The sequence below is a fragment of the Hypomesus transpacificus genome, chromosome 17 (genome assembly GCF_021917145.1).
Source record: "Hypomesus transpacificus isolate Combined female chromosome 17, fHypTra1, whole genome shotgun sequence".
Lineage (NCBI taxonomy): Eukaryota > Metazoa > Chordata > Actinopteri > Osmeriformes > Osmeridae > Hypomesus > Hypomesus transpacificus.
In genome coordinates this window covers 6,410,817-6,429,923 of record NC_061076.1, presented here as the reverse complement: position 1 = coordinate 6,429,923, position 19,107 = coordinate 6,410,817, and the positions used below count along the sequence as shown (strand labels likewise).

The 19,107-nt window shown below is 44.9% G+C and overlaps 4 protein-coding genes across 5 annotated transcripts; 2 read left to right on the top strand and 2 right to left on the bottom strand.

Moving 5' to 3' along the window:
- Positions 1–357: 357 nt before the first annotated feature.
- LOC124480008 (zinc finger protein 569-like) lies at positions 358–2,819 on the top strand. The gene is made up of 4 exons (XM_047039026.1): positions 358–749; positions 827–945; positions 1,025–1,133; positions 1,221–2,819. Exons 1-4 carry the CDS (start codon positions 473–475, stop codon positions 1,826–1,828), a joined length of 1,113 nt encoding a protein of 370 aa, XP_046894982.1. The 5' UTR covers positions 358–472; the 3' UTR covers positions 1,829–2,819.
- Positions 2,820–3,443: 624 nt separating this feature from the next.
- Positions 3,444–9,466, top strand: trim35-13 (tripartite motif containing 35-13). 2 transcript variants are annotated; one of them, XM_047039022.1, is made up of 6 exons: positions 3,444–4,228; positions 6,987–7,082; positions 7,179–7,409; positions 7,529–7,551; positions 7,741–7,859; positions 7,965–9,466. In XM_047039022.1, exons 1-6 carry the CDS (start codon positions 3,893–3,895, stop codon positions 8,501–8,503), a joined length of 1,344 nt encoding a protein of 447 aa, XP_046894978.1. In that variant the 5' UTR covers positions 3,444–3,892; the 3' UTR covers positions 8,504–9,466. The 2 variants fall into 2 exon arrangements, with proteins under 2 accessions (XP_046894978.1, XP_046894977.1); XM_047039021.1 differs by lacking the exon at positions 3,444–4,228 and adding an exon at positions 4,235–6,197.
- Positions 9,267–15,746, bottom strand: slc27a1a (solute carrier family 27 member 1a). Its single transcript, XM_047039019.1, has 14 exons — positions 15,364–15,746; positions 15,160–15,224; positions 14,877–15,044; positions 13,014–13,408; positions 12,722–12,889; positions 11,903–11,972; positions 11,683–11,774; positions 11,364–11,473; positions 11,022–11,231; positions 10,794–10,920; positions 10,573–10,710; positions 10,228–10,392; positions 9,989–10,135; positions 9,267–9,875 (listed from the first exon to the last, which is right to left on the bottom strand). The coding sequence occupies exons 3-14, from the start codon at positions 15,041–15,043 to the stop codon at positions 9,718–9,720; spliced, it is 1,947 nt and encodes a 648-aa protein (XP_046894975.1). The 5' UTR covers position 15,044; positions 15,160–15,224; positions 15,364–15,746; the 3' UTR covers positions 9,267–9,717.
- A 965-nt stretch (positions 15,747–16,711) lies between these two features.
- ptger1c (prostaglandin E receptor 1c (subtype EP1)) lies at positions 16,712–19,056 on the bottom strand. Its single transcript, XM_047038199.1, is given in 7 exon segments — positions 16,712–16,728; positions 16,731–16,773; positions 16,776–16,852; positions 16,855–16,946; positions 16,948–17,003; positions 17,005–17,333; positions 19,038–19,056. Coding segments are annotated over 7 exon segments (633 nt in total).
- Between the last annotated feature and the right edge of the window lie 51 nt (positions 19,057–19,107).

Genomic DNA, 19,107 nt, shown 5'->3' with positions numbered 1-19,107 from the left:
TGTACAAACTACAATCAAATCTGAGATTTCTCATCGACAATCAGGCGAAAAAGACACATTTAGTCATTTAGCTCCTTAGACTCCCATTCATTTTGCACTCGACCGCGACCACCCCCAGTGGAACTCTGGTGTAACTGCAACACAATTCGGTACAATGGGGCTTGGGAGTGGACAGTCTCTCCTTAAACAGGCTCTGGTACGGCTGAAGTTTGGGTGTTTGTCTCTTTAAAAGGCAGTTCCCACAATCCTCACAACGTTAGAAACACGTTTTGGATGCCGGTGAACGCCGAGGCTCTTAACCGGCGAGGAAGAAGTTAAGCACACATACTACTACTGCGACCCGCAAAAGGGCCGGCGGCACATCGGTATAAATCGTGTAACTGTCCTTGATGTTTGGAAAAAGGTACAGTTCTCCTCAGCCGGTTGCCAGTAACCAGTTAATGCTACTAACTATATACCGGTATATAAAAAAATGAATACCATGGTTAATCGTGGAATTTTTCAGGCTCAATTAGCAGTAATTATGGATAAACTAACCAAAGCTGCGGTTGCTGAAATTGGAAAAGTGGCCGATGAGTGTTCCGCTGCGATGCATTCTGAAGTCTTTCAGCACAAGAATGAGATTGAGGCACTGAAGAAAAAATGCTATTTACTCGAGATTGAATTAAGGGCTTCGAGGAACACACACCATAAGGCAACCGGTCCGAGTGGGATTCGGGCATCTGATGAATTTAACCCTCTCCACCGGGGTAAATGATCTAGTTTAGCTATCAAAAATGTCAACGTTCCTTGAATAATGATACTGATCGGTGTTTTCATTTCACAGAGGCGCCAGTTGCCATAGATGGTGTGTTTGGAAAAGACTGGTGTATGAACCTATGGAAAGAAGGCAAACCTCCTCAACAAGAGACGGTGGCATCCAACAGCTTGACAGATGTAACCCAGGTAAGTTAATGCTTGGTTTTGTGATCTCATAGTAGCATTGAAAATTGCGAGTTAACACAATACCTTGCTGTCCTTTTAGGCAATAAACTTGATCGACAACGAGCCTGAACTGATCTTTGTCAAAGAGGAGATGTTCGAGGACAGACCAACGGGCCAACAGCAGAAGGGACTTGCAGAGGACAGAGAAGGTAGGCTGATTGTTATGGTTGAGTCATTAAAAAGTTGCGTTTTGGACTTGCAATGTATTTCACGCTCTTTCCTTTAAAAATGGACAGGGTGTGTATCAGCTGTGGATGGCATGGCAGTGGGAGCAATTGAAGATCTTCATCTCTATGAAAGTGGCATCAACCCATTTCCAATGCCTACTGACATCCGACAGGAACAAGGCGCAGCGTCCACGTCTATGGAAAACCTAATAGAAGAACCATCTCTAGCTACTCATATAGACACAGTAGCAGACCCTATTACTGGGGAGGACATAGACTTCCCAGGTAATATGAATATAGATACTGCAAGAAAACCGACACACTATCACAGACCAGGAAAGGACCAGAAGCAGTTTGACTGCTTGTTTTGTGGGAAGAGCTTTAGTTACATGAGCTACTTGAAAGTCCACATCCGGCGTCACTCTGGAGAGAAGCCTTTCTGCTGCACAGTTTGTGGCAAGAGGTTCGCTCAGAAAACGTATCTGAAACTGCATCAGCGCACCCATTCAGGAGAAAAGCCATACAGCTGTATGGAGTGTGGAAAAAGTTTCTCCCAGAAAAGCTCTTTGAATGTACACATCAGAAGTCACACAGGGGAGAAGCCATACAGCTGTGTAGATTGTGGAAAGAGTTATGCCTATAAGCATGGGTTTAACCAACACCAATGTTTCAACTGATAGAAATAGTAGCCTAGATTAGTAATAAAAAACAGGACAGCATCTGTAGAGAGATGAGGGTGTTTTTTATTGAGATGTCTTCCACGATGGGAACATTGAAGGCCCTGTAAAGTTATTGCTAAATAATATATATCTTTGCCGGTTATGTCATAAATACAAACGTTTTTAACAAATATATTCTATTCTAACAAAAACACATATTCTTGAGTTGAGTCCATTGAGGTTTCTATGAGTGTGCACGTATTATGCAAATTAGATCCATTGCATAGGAGGGACACATGCTGATTACTAATATGTGGTATAGATCCGAGGAGAATAGAAAAGAGTTCACTTGTTTAATTGGTGGAATGTTCTGATCCTGAGATGAGGTCACTCAACCTGTTGATCCAAGAAAATCAGTATCTGTGACAATCCTTTAAATCCCAATGGAATTCTTATCTTTTGTGATGATTGTAGTAGGTTTAAAAAAAACAACAACAAAATAATTATTAAATTTGTCATATTAGCCCTTGTGTTATCTTCGGGTCATTGTTACCTTTCAGTCATTGTGACCCCCCCCCCACATGTTGCAACAATTTTAACTAATATTAAAATAAAGTGAAGCTTTTTCTTTTAACCGTCAGCATTGTCTCACACGAAGTGCGAAGGTAAAAAGAAAATGCTTTTTATTTGTTTTTGTATTGGGTAAAGTTGTCGCAGCACAACGATGGGTCGTTGTGAACCGAAGGCAGCACAAGGGTTAGATTAGATGCAACTTTATAGTCATTTTGCACAGTTCGAATACAGAGCCATTGAAGCCAGAAGACCCAGACCAGATAGACTGAGCCGAGTCACAATGACCCGAAGATAACACAAGTGTGAACAATGTAGCTAATAATGACAATAGGGAAGTGGAACGATGCAATAACCAGCGCTAGCTCGTTGAGAAGTGGAACATGCAACAGTACAGTGTAATGAAATACGAGACAATAAACTATTGTTTATTAACAGATATACTAAAGTACGGTATAAATGACTTTACAGGGTCTTTAACGTTACTGTTTTCTACAACAAACACTGCCTTCTTTCTTTATCACAAGATCAACCTAAGGGTTGTCTACACAGACACTTTCCCATCTCACAAGCATTTATCGAAATAAAAAAATGTCAATGTATCTTTCTAGAGCAGGCAGTAGGTTGTTCTTGTTTCCCACATTACAGATGTTCCAGTGGTATAGAACCCAGTCATGTAGCCTACTGTGCTCTGGGTGAAGAGTCGTGCAAATTATTGATACGATGATTCTTCTCATTTGCCCTCAGAATTTGCCAAAGACAAAACTAAATTCACAAGATGTTATCATTAGATAAAGATCCCAAATTGAGAGCAGGTACTGTATGATACACCTGGGCAAACCAAATAATCAACATTACATTTGTGTGTAGTACCAACATTTAATTTCAGTCTTCAACATGGATATCTTTTTTTGATTTCCTTCCCCAAAATCTTTTCTGTGGTTTCAGTTGACAAGGACCATGTCAGCTGTATCAAAGGACAAGGTCCTGTACTGTAATGTCAAATCTTTGTCAGAAATATACAGTTTGCTAGTTTTTGTTTTTTTATTTTATTTGTGCTGTACATCCTGTTTTCATTTTTTTCATTTTCTCAGAGATTACCCACCAGTGAATAAAAAAAGTATTTGCCTTAAAAGTCATTGGCATTGTTATTTTAGTCTATAATACTTGTTATGGTGTTTGTGCGTCCATACAAATATATAGGCTTATTCTTTTGCATTCTTTTTAGCAAGTACAATATAAATAAAATTTGGTTGCAACATTATACTCTCATATTCCTCTCCAACACAGTAGTCTAAAAATAATGTTGTTACTTAGTAGTTGGACCTTGATTATTAGTCACAGCCAAATGTTGCCTGCAGTGTGGTGCAACTAGAGTAGGGGAGGGTTGCTTTAGAGAAGGGATTCCTCTAGATCTATATCCAGTCTGACACCCATAGCCTACATACAGAACATATGTGTCTCACAGACCTGGGTTCAGACACATAAGTCTAGTTCCAGCTCCCAGAGAGAATGGATGGCAATATTTCATCTCTCATGGAAGATGAGTCCTCATGTGCTGTATGTGGGGAGATCTTCCTCCTTCCTGTGGTGCTCAGCTGCATTTCTTGTGGTTGCAACTTCTGTAACCCATGTCTAGAGAACTTCTGGGAACAGCAGGGTACCAAAGATTGTCCTCTGTGCTTTGAGGAGAACCGTGGACCTACCCAAAGATTATGTGTGGATCATGGAGCTAAACTCACCCTCTTCTGTGTTGGGGACTTGGAACCTATCTGCTCACAGTGCAAGAAGTCAGGGCACATGAATCATAGAGTTTACCCCATTCACGAAGCTTTGGAGGACTGTAAGGTAAGCCCAAGGGGCTTACTAAAGCCTGCTTCACTAATTCTGTGTTGTGGGGAGTCCACATCCCATCCTTTAAATACTTAAACAGAACCTTTTGGCCCTCATCACACCGTCACACCTGTCCCTGTTCTTGACTCATGTCACATACTCTTGTGACCCCTCTCTTCTTTCTCGATTGTAGAAATGCATGCAATTGTGTCCAACTCTTTCAACGTTGCTTAATTCATGCCCATTGGTTCTGCGGGCTGACATTCTACTGAGCTTGGATCAGGATGGTTGACAAGGCTGACACCGAAATAACAAGGATCCCTGACAAGTCACTGTACGACAGCTGGGTGAAGAAGGCCTGGTGCAGATGCATACAGATGTCTAGCTACTGCTGCCAGAAAGGGGCAGTCACATGAGTCCTCCCACTGCTGAATAATGGGGAGATCTTCCTTGTCTTGTGTGTTCCTCTGCTGTGTTTCCAATCCTGGAACCCCTCTCCATGGTTCTCTGCTCTAAAAATAGGCCCTCTGGTTACGCGTTTGATATTTCATCTGTCTCTTTAACATCCCATTGTGGCTCACTTACACACACAAGAGTGCCTGGGTCTCATGGCTCATTACTAGCTTGGTCTTTCAAAAAAGGATCCATCCATTGCTCTGTTCTAAGACTTATGAGTAGAAAAACATAGAATAATATCTCAAAATATCTGACAGGATCTGTACATTTACAGCATAACTTCAAAACAAACAAAAAACATCCAGTACCATACTCATTAATATAGCACAATATCAAAATACCTAGGATGGTGCTTACCCTCTGCAAAATTTTAAGAAGGATCTACATTCACCTTACAGCAAATATGGGAGTGTATTACATGTCTTACTGTGTGACTCCTTAAGAAGACCATTGACCAATCACTCAAATGTTAAAAATAGACCATGGCCAAGTCCAAACCTGGGTGTGAGAAAATGTTCCAAGGGTCAGTGGTGGGGCATTTTCCTACCCAGTCTACGCAATAGGCGCTCTCCATCTAATAATACCTTAATAATAACAAGCTTAATATGTGGTTATTGTTTTTTTCCGTTTCTTCAATTGACCACCTTATTCTTGCTGACCCGATTATTTTCCTGTCTTACAACCTACCTGAGACTATATCACAAAATGAAAGGAATTTATCAGTCATCAAGTCACAGCTCTTTAAGTGTCTGTATCATCAGATAACTTTTTGAAAATGGCCAAACAGTCCTGCCCATTTTTATTCCAAAAAATATTTTCAACAACAAGGTCAGTTATTAGAAAAAGCTGTCCCATCCACAACTAAAAAAAGGACTTACGGAAGGCTCGTAGTAATCTCTGACATGTCCTGGATATTTTCTCCATTCTGCCATTGAAATGGTACCTGCTCCGGTCCTTGAAAGACTCCAAGCTCCTTGTCAATTCAGAAGACATTCCTGTAGTATCCCATAAATGGACGCTTGTTTTCCAGCAACAAGGACGTTTGGAAGAGGTGAATCTGCCGTGGTGGGAGGAGCAGGGAAACCTTATCTGACCTTGCTGAACTGGTAACCACCTCAGAGGAAAGATGGCAACCAGACAGTCTCTCCATGAGGACAAACTCTCCTGCCCCATTTGTGGAAATATTCTGAAGGAACCTGTTTTGCTTTCCTGTAAACATAAGTTTTGTAAAGCTTGTCTGAAGGACTGCTGGGAGACTCAGGGCGGGAAGGAGTCTCACTGCTGTCCCCTCTGCTTGCGTCGTTCCTCCATGGACGAGATTATAGTGAGCACTATGCTGGAGAAGTCCTGTGAATCCTACAGGGAATACAAAAGGAATGATGATCCTCTGGCATGTAAGATGCATGGAGAAAAGCTCACATGGTTCTGCCTGGAGGACTTGGAGCCCACTTGTGGAGTGTGCCAGGCGACTGCAGCGCACAAGGGGCACAGACTCTACCCTGTTGAGGAGGGTGCACTTGACTGTAAGGTAGGAGAGGAAATGTTATGTATCAATGGATACAATTACACTAAACACAATTTACATTGTGTACATAAGCTCCTTATCGTATTTGTTTTTCAGCATGGTATATGTGGTATTGCAATTTGTGTGCACTGTAAGTGGTCCACTAACACTGTTGTTATTCAGTACTGACAGCTTTTGCTACTTATTGCAACTTCGACACTCACAAATAGTGTCTAGGAATACCCATCTTAACGTGACAGAGAAGACTATACAAGTCTTATTTTTTACAAAACTAAAACTCATACTGTGTATAAACACTCTTGTTCTTCTCCAAGTCTTATTTATTCTAACAGGAATATTCTTGTCGCTTCCTGGAAAATTTAATATTGCACTAATAATAGACTTATATTTTGGGTGGGTCAGAGGGCCTCTGGGATCACTGAAACCAGAGTCCCACAGGGTTTCTCAAGTGTGTGCCACTCCGCATACCACTCATGCACACCTGTCACCTCTGTGACACTCTCTGGAGATGAAGGAACCACGAGTACAGCAAGGCTAATGTAGGATCTAACTCTGAGTGGCCATGTTGTCATTATCATCTCTCTCTGCTCTAAATTAAGTCGCTCAACTGCATGACCCATACTCTTCTGTTGCCATGGCGAGAGCCCCATCTGCCTTCTTCGTCGGTCCTTCTCTCTCATTCTCGACACGATGCTGCAGTGGCCGTTGAAAGCTCCATGTCGTGCCGACATCTTGGCCTGCCACCAGCTTGACCCGGTGCTAAAGTGTTGATGTGCTGCTATTCCATTTCAGGAAGAACTCAAGAGTGCATTGAAGCCACTCAAGGAGAAGCTGAAGCTGTACAAGAAGGCTAAGCTTGCTTGTGATCAAACAACAGCGCATATCAAGGTAGAGTATTTTTAGCAGTGCATTGTGCCATCTTCTAAGTATATACAGTACTCACATGTTAATATAGATTGTGGCCCTCCAAACTTGTCATTCCAGAACCAGGCAGAGCATACAGAGAGGCAGATCAAGGATGAATTTGAGGCTTTACACCAGTTTCTCAGAGACGAAGAGGCAACTCGACTGACGGAACTCAAGGCTGAGGAGGACCTGAAGTGTCAGACGATAAACATGAAGCTTGAGGAGATGTCGAACGAGCTCACGTCCCTCTCCAATACAATCAGGATCGTGGAGCAGGAGATGAGATCTCCGGACATACCGTTCCTGCAGGTAAAACGATGACTCTTGACGAACACAATCTAAACTCAATCTGAAATGACAAAGCAGTACTTGAAAACATGAATACCGTATGTGTCCATTTAAGAGATGTATATCTCTATTTCTTTCAGAACTACAAGGATACTATTAAGAGGTAAGTGAAGTTAGGGGTCAAGGGTATGACCCATGGGTCAGTCATGAAATAGCTAATCCGACGTTACCCAATAACAAATACAAATGAGACCCAGTCTTATCAACACCGGATTCAGACTCTGCAGTGGCTGGCTGCACTCCTTTATAATGGACATATGACTGTGCGACTGTAATCCCGATGTCCTTCCAGAACCTGGCGCAAGCCCCTGGATCCACAGGTAATCTCCGGAGCCTTAATCGACGTGGCCCAGCACCTGGGCTCCCTGAAGTTCCACATCTGGGACAACATGAAGCGCATCGTTTCATACAGTGAGTCATCGGCGCCCGAGGCCATCATTCCACACATCCATCCTGCTCCATCCTCTCTCCCTTGCATTCTAATTGCGTGTGTGTGTCGTCCGTCTCTGCCTATAGCCCCCGTGATTCTGGACCCCAACACGGCGGCGTGCTGCTTCGTCCTGTCAGAGGACCTGACGGTGGTGCAGTGCGGCGCCCAGATCTTCAAGCTGCCGGACAACCCCGAGCGCTTCGACATCAGCGCCGAGCTGCTGGGCTCCGTGGGCTTCCGCTCCGGCCGCCACAGCTGGGAGGTGGAGGTGAAGGACAACTCCTATTGGGTGGTGGGCGTGGCCAGCGAGTCCATCAACAGGAAGGGCAAGCACGTTCTGACACCGTCGGAGGGATATTGGACGATACGGTTTCGCAACGGCGAGCATAAGGCCTGCACCGCCCCTTGGGAAGACCTGACTATGAAACAAGAGCCGCAGGTGATCAGGATTGTGCTGGACATGGACAGGGGCAAGTTGACCTTCTACGACCCTCGGGAGCGGACGCCCCTCTACGCGTTCTCTGACCTCATCATACCAAGGGCGTTCCCTTATTTCTGCACGGCCTGTAAGGAGCACCCTCTGAAAGTCCTGCCTACGAGGCTGTCCGTTTCCGTGGAGATGTAGGGCGCCTGCATGGAGCGTCAACAGACAGAAATGAGTGGAAAAAAACCCTACTACCTTACTAACAACAGGGTTTGTACTACCTAGAGGTGAATATCAGAAGTCATTTATGAATGAAGCATGTTTAGTCGATACTTATTTGTCTTGACCTGTGTGAGAATGGTGTGTATTTTATCAAGTCAAAAAAGCTCAGGAATAAGCTAAATTAGAACTAGCTTTTAAATATTTAAAGGTAAACGTTGTCTCTTTAAAATATTCATTTATTGCATTACACCCAAACATTGCTTGAAGGGCAGAGCAAGTATATTATTACTATTCACAATCAGTCATAGTAACAATGTTACTCTACAGGAAAAACACAGTTACAATAATTTAGCAATTTTAAGTAAGCTTTTCAGCATGAATGCAAGAAATTGTTATGAACCGATAACCTTCTTGGCTGAAGTTCTCTCTTGGACAGCATGAAGACAAAAGACTTTAGGACACCATGGGCACCAAAGTAAGGCACATCATATTGTGAGAATAATCATGTTAGAGAACAAATCGGCCATTACTTCAAACATGATAAAGAGTCGATTTAGTTTTATGCAATCTTCCAATCAAAAAGATTTAGTGTTGTGGGAAACGTGGGCGTTTGCGTGTCATGTGGCTTCCCATAATGAAGCTCACAGTCTCACTAACTAACACAGTAACTCACTCGAACATGGACAGTCAAGTATTTCCTAAATCTGAACTAAACTGTGCTTGTAGAACATAACTGCAAGGTCGGAGGCATTTCTGTTCATGAAGAATCTGTAACTAAGGTGCCTCATGCTTTGCCTTTTGCTCGCCTTCTAATCAGCAGATCTGCTCCTTCTAACAGCATAACCGCTTCAAGTAAGACCCACAGAATCCAAACTTTAAGTGCATTGTAGCTCAAAGGCTTAGCGGTGTTCATTTGGCTAACTGAGGAATTTAAAAAATAAAGTATAAAGGTAAAACTCCCTCTTGTGAGAACTGGGGTATTATTCATACAGTGTTAAAACAATTGTAACAGTACTCGATGGAGACTATTGATTAATCAGTAGCCATTCCATCTATGAGGCCCTGAAGGGTTTTGAGATCTAGGTAGCTGGTGTAGGGCGAATGGGATGGATAGCTCATCTCATCACTCTGCCTCCTCTTTCTACAGTACGTGTTCCGTTGAGGCCCTCTTCACAGTGCCTCTCCGCTCAGTTTCATAGAAACATCCTGCCCTCCACTATGGCGCTATACAGAGCCTCAGTCACAGCCTCATAATGCCCTGCCCTGGAGTTTAGAAAGTAGATCTGGTCAGTTGAGAAGCGCGGGTCGTATCCTTCCCTCTGCAGCCGAGTCTTCTGGATCTTAAATGTACCTGGATGAGGGAAGCAGACGCACACGGAAGGAGGAATGGAAAATAGAATACGAGGGGACAAAGGGGTACAAAAAAAGAAAAAGACAATTCAATAAACTAAACAGTTTGCCGACCTGTCGTGTCGACTTGTGGTGAGATTCGCAGGAACACAGGACGAGCGTAAGGGGGCAGTGTCTGTTGAACCCCTTGCAGGAAAGCCGCGCAGTCAAAAGTCCCTGTCGTGTCCGCAACAGCTGCCATCCCTGCCTTGCCCTCCACACCTGAACAGGAAACACACACACACAGATCATCCCTCTTCGTCATCGCTCGGGTCGGGTCAATGTTCCGTGGGGGAGAGGGAGGCTTGTCTGACCTGGCACTGTCACCCCGTACACTGCCACGTCTGCCTGGCCCAGCAGGGTGCTCAGAGTGCCCTCCACCTCCGTGGTGGAGACGTTCTCCCCCCGCCAACGGAACGTGTCCCCGCTGCGGTCCCGGAAGTACATGTATCCCAGCTCGTCCATCACAAGGACATCGCCTGGGTCACAGCAGGGAAGAGGGCAGAGGAGAGGAGGTGAGGAACACGATCAACCAATGGACAATAAGATCAGATTAGGCACAGTTCTAGACTGCTTTGACTGGGGGAGGGGGTTGGTTGGTTGGGCAAATACTACAGCAGCGGCCAAACTGAACCGTAAAACACAGAGCCCCCTCCCACCTGATAGATATGCCGAATCGTTCTTTTTAAAGACACTGTGCGCAATCTTCTTCCTGGTGGCGTCTTGGCTGGCGTAGCCGTCGAAGCGCCGCAGCGGGTCCTGCTGGTTGATCCGGCCCACCAGCAGCCCTGGCTCGCCTGGAGAGGACAGAGGGGTTGAACATGTACAGGCCTGGATGCTGATTGGCTCGGTCATCCGTCTATCAGATGGGGTCTCTTACCAGGGAGACAGGGCACACAGAGCCCCTGGGTGTCTCTCACCAGCTCCATGGTCTCCTCTTCCACCTTCACCAGGCGGATAGGATACACGTTGGGCAGGATGCGGCTGTTGAACCCACACGCTCCCACCTGCAGAGTAGATCACACAGCTGAGACACCACGACACGCAGACAGCCCAAGACCGAAGGCACTTCAACTTCAAGACTTCGTGACCCCGCCCCTCCCCTTACCTTGCCATCCATGTTGGCAATGCTACAGTTGCATTCGGTGGCTCCGTAGAACTCCCCGACCTGGGCGACGCCAAAGCGCTCCGTGAAAGCTTCCCACACGCTGGGGCGGAGGCCGTTCCCCACCGCCAGACGGACCCGGTGGCCCTTCTCGGAAGGACGCACGGGCTGGGACAGCAGGTATCGACAGATCTCACCTATGTACTGCACCACCTGCAGGGTTGTGTGCGGGCATGAGTCAGGCACAGACACGATTCACCGAGGGCTTCGTGAAAGAATCCCTAAAGCAAATGTTCTCACGGTTGCACACACGACCAGGAAACATCCACACGGAGAACCACTCACAGTGCAGTTGTACTTGATGCAATCTTCCCAGAAACGACTGGCAGAGAATTTTTTCTTCACCACCACAGTGAGTCCATTGATGAGACACTGCCCTACTCCCATGATGTTACCTGTACAGGAGAGGAAGTCAGAATGACAAGTATAAGCAGTGATTAAGTGAGACCATCAAGCCTACAACTGAAGACAAAGGATAGACACAGTATCCCATAATTCCATACTTTTACATTTCCTCCTTTATCAGAGGCCTTTATCCAAGGTGATGTACAAAAGTACATCACCGAATAAAGACCAAACCCAACTGGCTCTGCGTTTCATTTACCTGCTGAGTGGTAGAGGGGGAGGCAGTCGTAGATGACGTCGTCAGCGCGCATGCGGAAGGCATAGTATCCGAAAGCAGCAATACGGTAATACCTGTGGGAGGACATGACACAGCCCAAAAGGGGAGCTCAAAACATAGACCTGGCTGTGGTGTCGCAATGTGAAGTCCACCACGGAGCCAAGTGTTTCCCATCTGGAAGCCAGGCTGATGGAAGACTCACCGGCTGTGTACCACAATGGCAGCTTTGGGGAGGCCAGTAGTCCCAGAGGTGTATATATAGAACAAGCGATCTGTAAGGACAAAGATGGAGGACGAGTAGGGTTGGAGCCAATGGGCAAAACCATGGAAACACAAGATGATCCTATCCCTATGTAACTGTAAACCTTTATAGTTCTGTGTACTTACATACTATTATAGAAGTGGAAAACATGCTTCATGTTTATGTGCACTTGTTCCACGAGAGTGTGCCATTTCCTTTCCACTTGAGTAATAATATTGTGCGGTAGACACTTTAATTACTTTATACAGTGTATTAGTGGTTTCTACAGGTATCAACAGGTACTTCATAGGAAAAATGACTTTTTGTATTGGCAAATTAAATCACTGCTTAACTGTATCTATCTATCTATCTATCTATCTATCTATCTATCTATCTCTCTCTGGCTCTCTCTCTCTCACACACACACACTCTTTAAAAAGACACATTGATACGTGATATTACGTATCCAGCGTAAGCTGTGGTAAAATATAGAGAACAGAAATGCAAGCTGTCCCTTGGCTCCAGAGTTAAAACCTATCCCTTTGGCCAAGGCTAAGCTATCACTTGATGGTTTTGGTCTGTGAGAGGAGGGAGCACAGCCTGTAACACTCCAAACTGAAGGATTTAGATTTGAACATAAAGGTTGAGTTTTTATGGCAATACAGTCACCGTACCTCCGTAAAACTGTATGGCTAAAACGTCAAGCATGAGTTACAGGGCATGGCTTAGGACAAGCTCTTCCTCTTGAGAACGTATCGTCAAACCTGAATGGCCGCCTACCATTGAAGCCTTTCAGAGGGTAACAGGGGGGAGGTGGCTGTCTCGATGCTGATGCTAAGATGGGGTCCAGAGGCTGGGCTCCTAAAGAGGCCAGGCGGTCTGGACTGAGCTCTCCTGTGCAGAATCGTACCATGGACTGGTTCAGGGAAGAATTCACCTCCAGCATAGCTGCCGGAAGAACGGGAGAGATCCAAAGAGCTTCACAGTAGCATAGATAAGACAGAATGTTGCCCCACCAAAATCAAATGGATTGGATTGCCCTCTTCCTCCATTGCTAAACACCCCCACTTACCGTCAGCAAGTTCTGCTCCAAAGACAATCCCGCGTGATGCGGACACGCCGACACAGTGCACGAGGGAGTCCAGGCGCAGGTTGAAGTTGATCAGAGCTGCCTCCACCCCGACCTTGGCCAGACCCAGCCACAGGGCCACCTGCAGTGGCCGGCTCTCCATGAATAGGGCGACCACATCCCCAGACACCCAGCCCTGGGCCAGTGCCCACTGGGCCACAGAGTTGGACAACTGGTCCAACTGGGTGAAGGTCCATGTCTCCCCTGTGGCCTCATACACCAGGGCTGGTTTATCAGGGTGGAGCTTCACTGTCTCGGCAAAGATGGAGGGGATGTTGCTTCGACGACGCAGGTGCCGCCACAGAGCCAACTTCACTTGCATGAGCACGTAGAGGCCGCTGAGAATTTTGAGGAGACATCGTAAACTATGACTTCGTTGACATTCTATAGCATAGTCTACGGAGAGAGGGATGGCCAGCGGCGTAACAAGGACTTGGCGGGCCCGAGTGCAGATCTCACCAACGGGCCCCTTACCGACCTATCGTCAGGCGAAATTATTGAGTTTTCAGTTTAGCGATGCGCAAGGAAATTTAGGCTACTCATGATTTACAATTAAGGGTAACGACTGCTCCTTCTATGTGAAGATAGATGACGGTTTTCAAAAGTGAACGGCTCTGACTCGCGAGTCTCTGGCTCTAGATTATGCTTGCTACAACACGGAATGAGTATAATGGAACAGTCAGTCATGAGCCGACGTATCTGCGACATTTGAAATAGAGCACAGAGATGAGAAGAAAATCTGATCATTTACCAAGGCTTATCCGACGTTATGAATGACGTTTCGATCTGTCATGTGTGCTATCTGGGTACTAGTAAAAAAAAACTGTCACTTCGATGGTGAATATTTGATTTTATGTTCGTTAAATATGCTAGTTTACATTTAGTCTATCTAGCTTCAGCTATTTTCCGACTACATCCTGCACATAGTTTACTATATCTAACCTGGCCGCTGCCTGGTAGCCTAGGCCTATATGTGCATTTTTATGACGTTTAATAGCCATGTCAACTGCATACACCAGACAGTAAACGTTATGTAATTATTAGCCTACCCTGGTGGCTGAGTTTCACACTCATTGCTGTTGCCGAGCTGGGGGTCAGACGTAGCGTCCTCTTCAACACGCTTCGCCACAATCCAAATGAGGATAGTTTTGACAGCTTTGCCCCACTTACAAATTGCTCTTTTCGTTCCTGCCGCTTTCTGGAGCCACTTTTATGTTAAAGGGCATGGCATGGGGTAGCCTAATTCGCTTCAAAACGCTAATGCAACACAACTGTAGTATCCCAACAACAACTGTCTGTGGTATTCCAACAACTGGATGGGAACAATCGTGTGTGGGTGGGCGGGAATCTTTGACAACAATATTACCCAGACATCCTTGCTATTTTTCGAGGGCAATATTACTTAATAAAAACGACATTTGTTTCATTCAGCAAAAGGCCAATGAGGAAAAATTAATTATTTGCTGTTGTTAACACTGACTGTTTTTAAAATGTTTATTGGGCAGGTGATAGCTCATAATTCTGAATAACTGACACCATAATTGAGAAATGTTTGCGAATTGATAACACTGGATCATATGGGATCTTCAACTTACGGTTTTACAGCGGTGCAAGGGGCCCGGTCAGATTGCCTCAAGGGGCCCGGTCAAGTTGTCTCACTTTAACGGTGAGATCGAGGACGGGCCCCCTTTCGCCACGGGCCCTAGTGCAGCTGCACTCCTTGCACTCCCTATAGTTACGCCACTGGGGATGGCAACTCATTAAAAAGTAGCACAAAAACACCAAAGGCTTTGGTCAAATGCTCACTTGAGGTCTCTTTTGGCTGTGCGTATTGCAATGTAGAAGTACTTCCATCCACCTATGCCCAGGTAGACTCCGAAGCTGGCTGCCAGGCTCCAGGACCAGGGAACCCCGAGGAGGCGCATGAGACCCAGGGAGCCCACAGTCACTGAAGCACTCGCCACATTGCGCATTCTTGCAATGCAAAGGATGGTGAAGAGGAGAAATAGGGTGGGAAGTGCGGTCAAGGGAAGTGTAATCAAGGGTATAGTCAATTACACTCATTATTTTGAAGACACAGTATACCCACTTCTTAAGCAAATTCACTGTTGGAGGATATCCACTTCTTCAGTCACAATTATGCCAAAGGTAGCACTATGTATAATCGAGACAGGAGAACAGAGAACATCAGTTATTAAATAATTGATACATTCACTTATCAGACAATTTGGCTGAAATCAGACTATTGGCAAATTGTAAGTGATTTGTAAAGTAAACTATCGATTACACTTACCGACAGTATGATAGGCTACACGATTAAACGGCAAAATACTAAGAGCGATGTTTTTAACCTTTCACCTAAAAACCCTGTCGAGTAAAACTGGAATACTTGTTGGGTTTCACTAAACTATGGTACGAGTTCTAACTGCCAACGCCAGCTAAGTGAGCCAAACCCGTAGCTTATCCTGCAATGTTGTAATATTAACTGTAGTTTGCGACACAGTTTATAGTAAACGCGAATTGTTACTTCATCGTCTATTTCATTAAACACATCATTGTTTACGTGTAACCGAAATCGAGATAAAAAATATTATACGAATCGCTATCCAACTGATAAATGTTATGTTTTTGAGTGAAACCGCATTCGACTATTCTTTCTACTCCATATTGTATGTTATTGCAGTGCGACCAGTACAAAAATGCACCACACGTCTCAGTGAGCTCATCTATTTGATAGCGCAGACGCCCATCAAACTCTCTGCTCAATTCAATTGGACGATGTCAGACAGAATCCGTTTCATACCACCCTGCGCTGCGAAGCCATGCTACTGCTAACACTAACCAGTTGATGCATGTGGGAATTGGGAAACAGCAATAGAAGACTACGCATGAGCTTTAATAAGACTACGGACTATCACATTACTTCAGTCAGATTGGATTGGTATTTGAATTAGGCTAGCCTAACGTGTCTTAAATTTTTAGAAATCTGTTCAAGGTGTTTATAGAGTTTTGTTTTGGAAATAAAACATTTTCCAGTTCACACAACACTTTATTAATTGTTAAATACAACACGCATTGTCTTCATTCATGATTGGGTAAGCAAATGTTTCCATAGATTTTTTAAGTATTTTAAGAATACTTAAATCAATTGGATATTTGCATTCTCCAGAAGTCTGCTCTGCTCATTCCAGACAGCTGAGCTTTTGCTCTGTAATGTCAACCTCTCAGGCTGGAACACACCACAGAGTCTACGAAGTACCGCTCGTCTCAGCAGGATGTAGATCTACAGGTCCAGGATCTGGTTCCACGACGCTTTGCGTAGACCCAGAAGCAGATTCGGTGACTGCAGACACAGAAAGTCTGGAACCTACGTAATAGTACTGACCTTCAGAAATTGATATGAAGAGTTGTGTGTGTTTGTGTGTGTGAGATAGAGAGAGAGAGAATCAATTCATAGTGGTAAACTTAGTGGTTTGTGCTATAGGCTACATGTAGTAAAATGGAAAACTGTACATAATTAAATCTTATTTGAATACAAGTAACACGAATAGGCCAATTTAGAATGGTGACTTCCATCAGTCAAGAGGAAACTAAAGGATGATGAAATGCAAGTGTCAAAATGGACTCACCAGGAGGGGGCCTCAGCACACACAGGATCTAAAGTGATGAGAGCCAGTTGGGCCATCATTTCAACATCCAGGGAACAGAACAGGAGGAGGATGAGGCAGAGGCATATCGTCCAGAAGGTTTTTTCCTGAATCCTCGCCAGCTTGTCCGGCATGCAGCAGTGCCAACTCACTCAAGGTGTTGCAAAGCGGGGAGGGGATGAGTGCTGAGAGTCCCAGACCTGAGAATACCAGGGTGAGGCTTGCATCAGGACTGTGAGTCTTGGATGGGCAAGAAACACCATGTGCCGAGGAACTGCATGTAACTGGGGAGTGTAGGTTCCCACCTCTACAAGTGGTAGTGCTGCCACCAGTAGCTCCAGGGAGCACAACAGCAACACCAACAGACGAACATGGGCCACTGTGACCAGGGCTGCGTGAAGCAGGGGTTGCGTGATGCCCATACAGCGCGCCACAGCCATGGCACTGCCCAGCAGAAGTGGGCGCAGGCCAAAGAAGACCATGGTTGCCCCAAATGCCAGGCAGACTTCCTTTTCTCCTGTTTCATCTTGCCTTACTGTCGCCCTGTGTCCTTGACTCAGACCCAGGTGCAGATAGAGGGCGAAGGCTCCAGCTTTCCGGGCCGGAACGTTGTGTCCTTGGGCAAGGCACTTCACCCTACTTGCCTCAGGGGGATGTCCCTGTACTTACTGTACGTCGCTCTAGATAGGAGCGTCTGCTAAATGTAAATGAAGAAAGAATGTGCAACAGAGAATGATGCCGCTCTGAGGAAATGTATCATCTCTCAAGGTCCCAGACACCAGCACTGCTTTGTCAACTTCACCAGCATATATGGCATCCCATACTTTCTGGCACTTTTGTGTCACTTTCACATCTTCTTTTGTCACTTCTCAAAAAAAAAAGGGGGGGGTACTTTCATGCCAATCAAGGAATCTGTGGAGTGGACAAGCAGAACCGCCATAACAAGCTGCAATTTCCTGTCAGAGAGGGAATAAATGACAAAGCAGCAAATGGTTCCATGAAAAGAGATGGAGAAAAGGCAGCAACAAAAGAGATTTGTGATGTCAAACCCATCATGTCATTGGATGGGACAAGGCTTCAAATTGATGCCATGAGCAAAGAGACTCCCTCCAGGTCCATGAATGAAGGGGCCTGGATGTAAAGTCACTGGTGCACACATGCCACGCTGAAATAGATACATAACAGCTTACTATACCTTCCCTAACAATCCTAAACCAATCTTTACCATAATGCAAGGAATCTGTGTGTGCATGTGTGCAAGTTTTATAGTATGTTTTTGGAGGAACGATTAGATGGAGAACCAGGCACTGTCCAAAGTTGTAATTTTGCAGGTGTCCAGTCCATCTTAGGACCCTAGGATGTGCGGTACCTTGGTTGTTTGGATGAGCACTCCGAGGACGCTAAAATAATCAAACATGAAACATTTGTGCCCAGGAGTCTGTAACTTGATAACTTTGAGTGCCAAAGCCACTTAGAAAAACTGTTAACACCAGCTGCAATATCTATCTATAATTCCATAACTGTGTGTGTCACTGACATCTTACTAACTTTATCACAGACACTGTGCACTAAAATATAAAAAAAATGCAGTACCACAATCTTTGTTATGTACTGGATTTTACTCAGTAATTGCCTAACCAATACAATTGTCTAGATTAACCTTATGTACCGTGTGATAATTTAAGCTACTGGATATAATCATTTTGGTGGAGATGGAAACCTTTGGAATGTCTTGCATGTAAATGCATCACCGCCTAATATTTTAATGAAGCATCAGCTTACTTTGCACAATTCGTCACAGATGAAACTGGATGAAATGCACAGACTGGAGCAAAGATCAAGAGCAGAGTTTCACCTATCTGGTGACCAAATCTGCCTGTCTTATCTCCAGTGGTGACAGCTTCAGTCTGTCACACCCAACTCAACAGCCGGGGGTGTTGGTATCTTGTGTCTTCACAGTCTCACAGCACTTATAGTCAGAAACCGTCCCTGACCTCCCTCCACCGCTCTCCACACTGCTCCCACTTTCTTTCCTTTCCTTCTCGCTCTTTCCGTCCCCCCTTTTTGTCTCCTTTTTCTCTCAGTGTTGAGCCTACACGTGAAATTGTGTGTGGTAAATATTTTCCACAAGACTAGACTACGCGTCATGTCATGTCATGTTGTGTCATGTTGTCAACAGTGTATTCATTTAGTTTCCTACATGTTCAGCTGCCATTGGAATGGATTGCCTCAAAGGCACCTGTGTGATTCTGAGGACATTAGCTTCAAACAACAAAACGAAACACCATGATTAAAGATACCATGACGCCTTTCCCCTCACCATTCATCAAAAATGCCATGACCGAACCAAACTAAATAGTTATTGATATAATAGGTGTTGTGAAAAAGCA

Bases quoted from the DNA above. Each gene is read 5' to 3' on its own strand.
- LOC124480008 (XM_047039026.1), top strand. From the start codon at position 473: ATGAATACCATGGTTAATCGTGGAATTTTTCAGGCTCAATTAGCAGTA. The intron at 946-1,024 runs GTAAGTTAATGC...CTGTCCTTTTAG, and splicing joins GCTTGACAGATGTAACCCAG to GCAATAAACTTGATCGACAA. The intron at 1,134-1,220 runs GTAGGCTGATTG...AAAAATGGACAG, and splicing joins ACTTGCAGAGGACAGAGAAG to GGTGTGTATCAGCTGTGGAT.
- slc27a1a (XM_047039019.1), bottom strand. From the start codon at position 15,043: ATGCGCAATGTGGCGAGTGCTTCAGTGACTGTGGGCTCCCTGGGTCTC. The intron at 11,775-11,902 runs GTGAGTCTTCCA...GTCCTCCCACAG, and splicing joins GCCATTGTGGTACACAGCCG to GTATTACCGTATTGCTGCTT. The intron at 10,921-11,021 runs GTAAGGGGAGGG...TCTACTCTGCAG, and splicing joins TTGCCAACATGGATGGCAAG to GTGGGAGCGTGTGGGTTCAA.
- trim35-13 (XM_047039021.1), top strand. From the start codon at position 5,796: ATGGCAACCAGACAGTCTCTCCATGAGGACAAACTCTCCTGCCCCATT. The intron at 7,083-7,178 runs GTAGAGTATTTT...TTGTCATTCCAG, and splicing joins AAACAACAGCGCATATCAAG to AACCAGGCAGAGCATACAGA. The intron at 7,410-7,528 runs GTAAAACGATGA...TATTTCTTTCAG, and splicing joins CGGACATACCGTTCCTGCAG to AACTACAAGGATACTATTAA.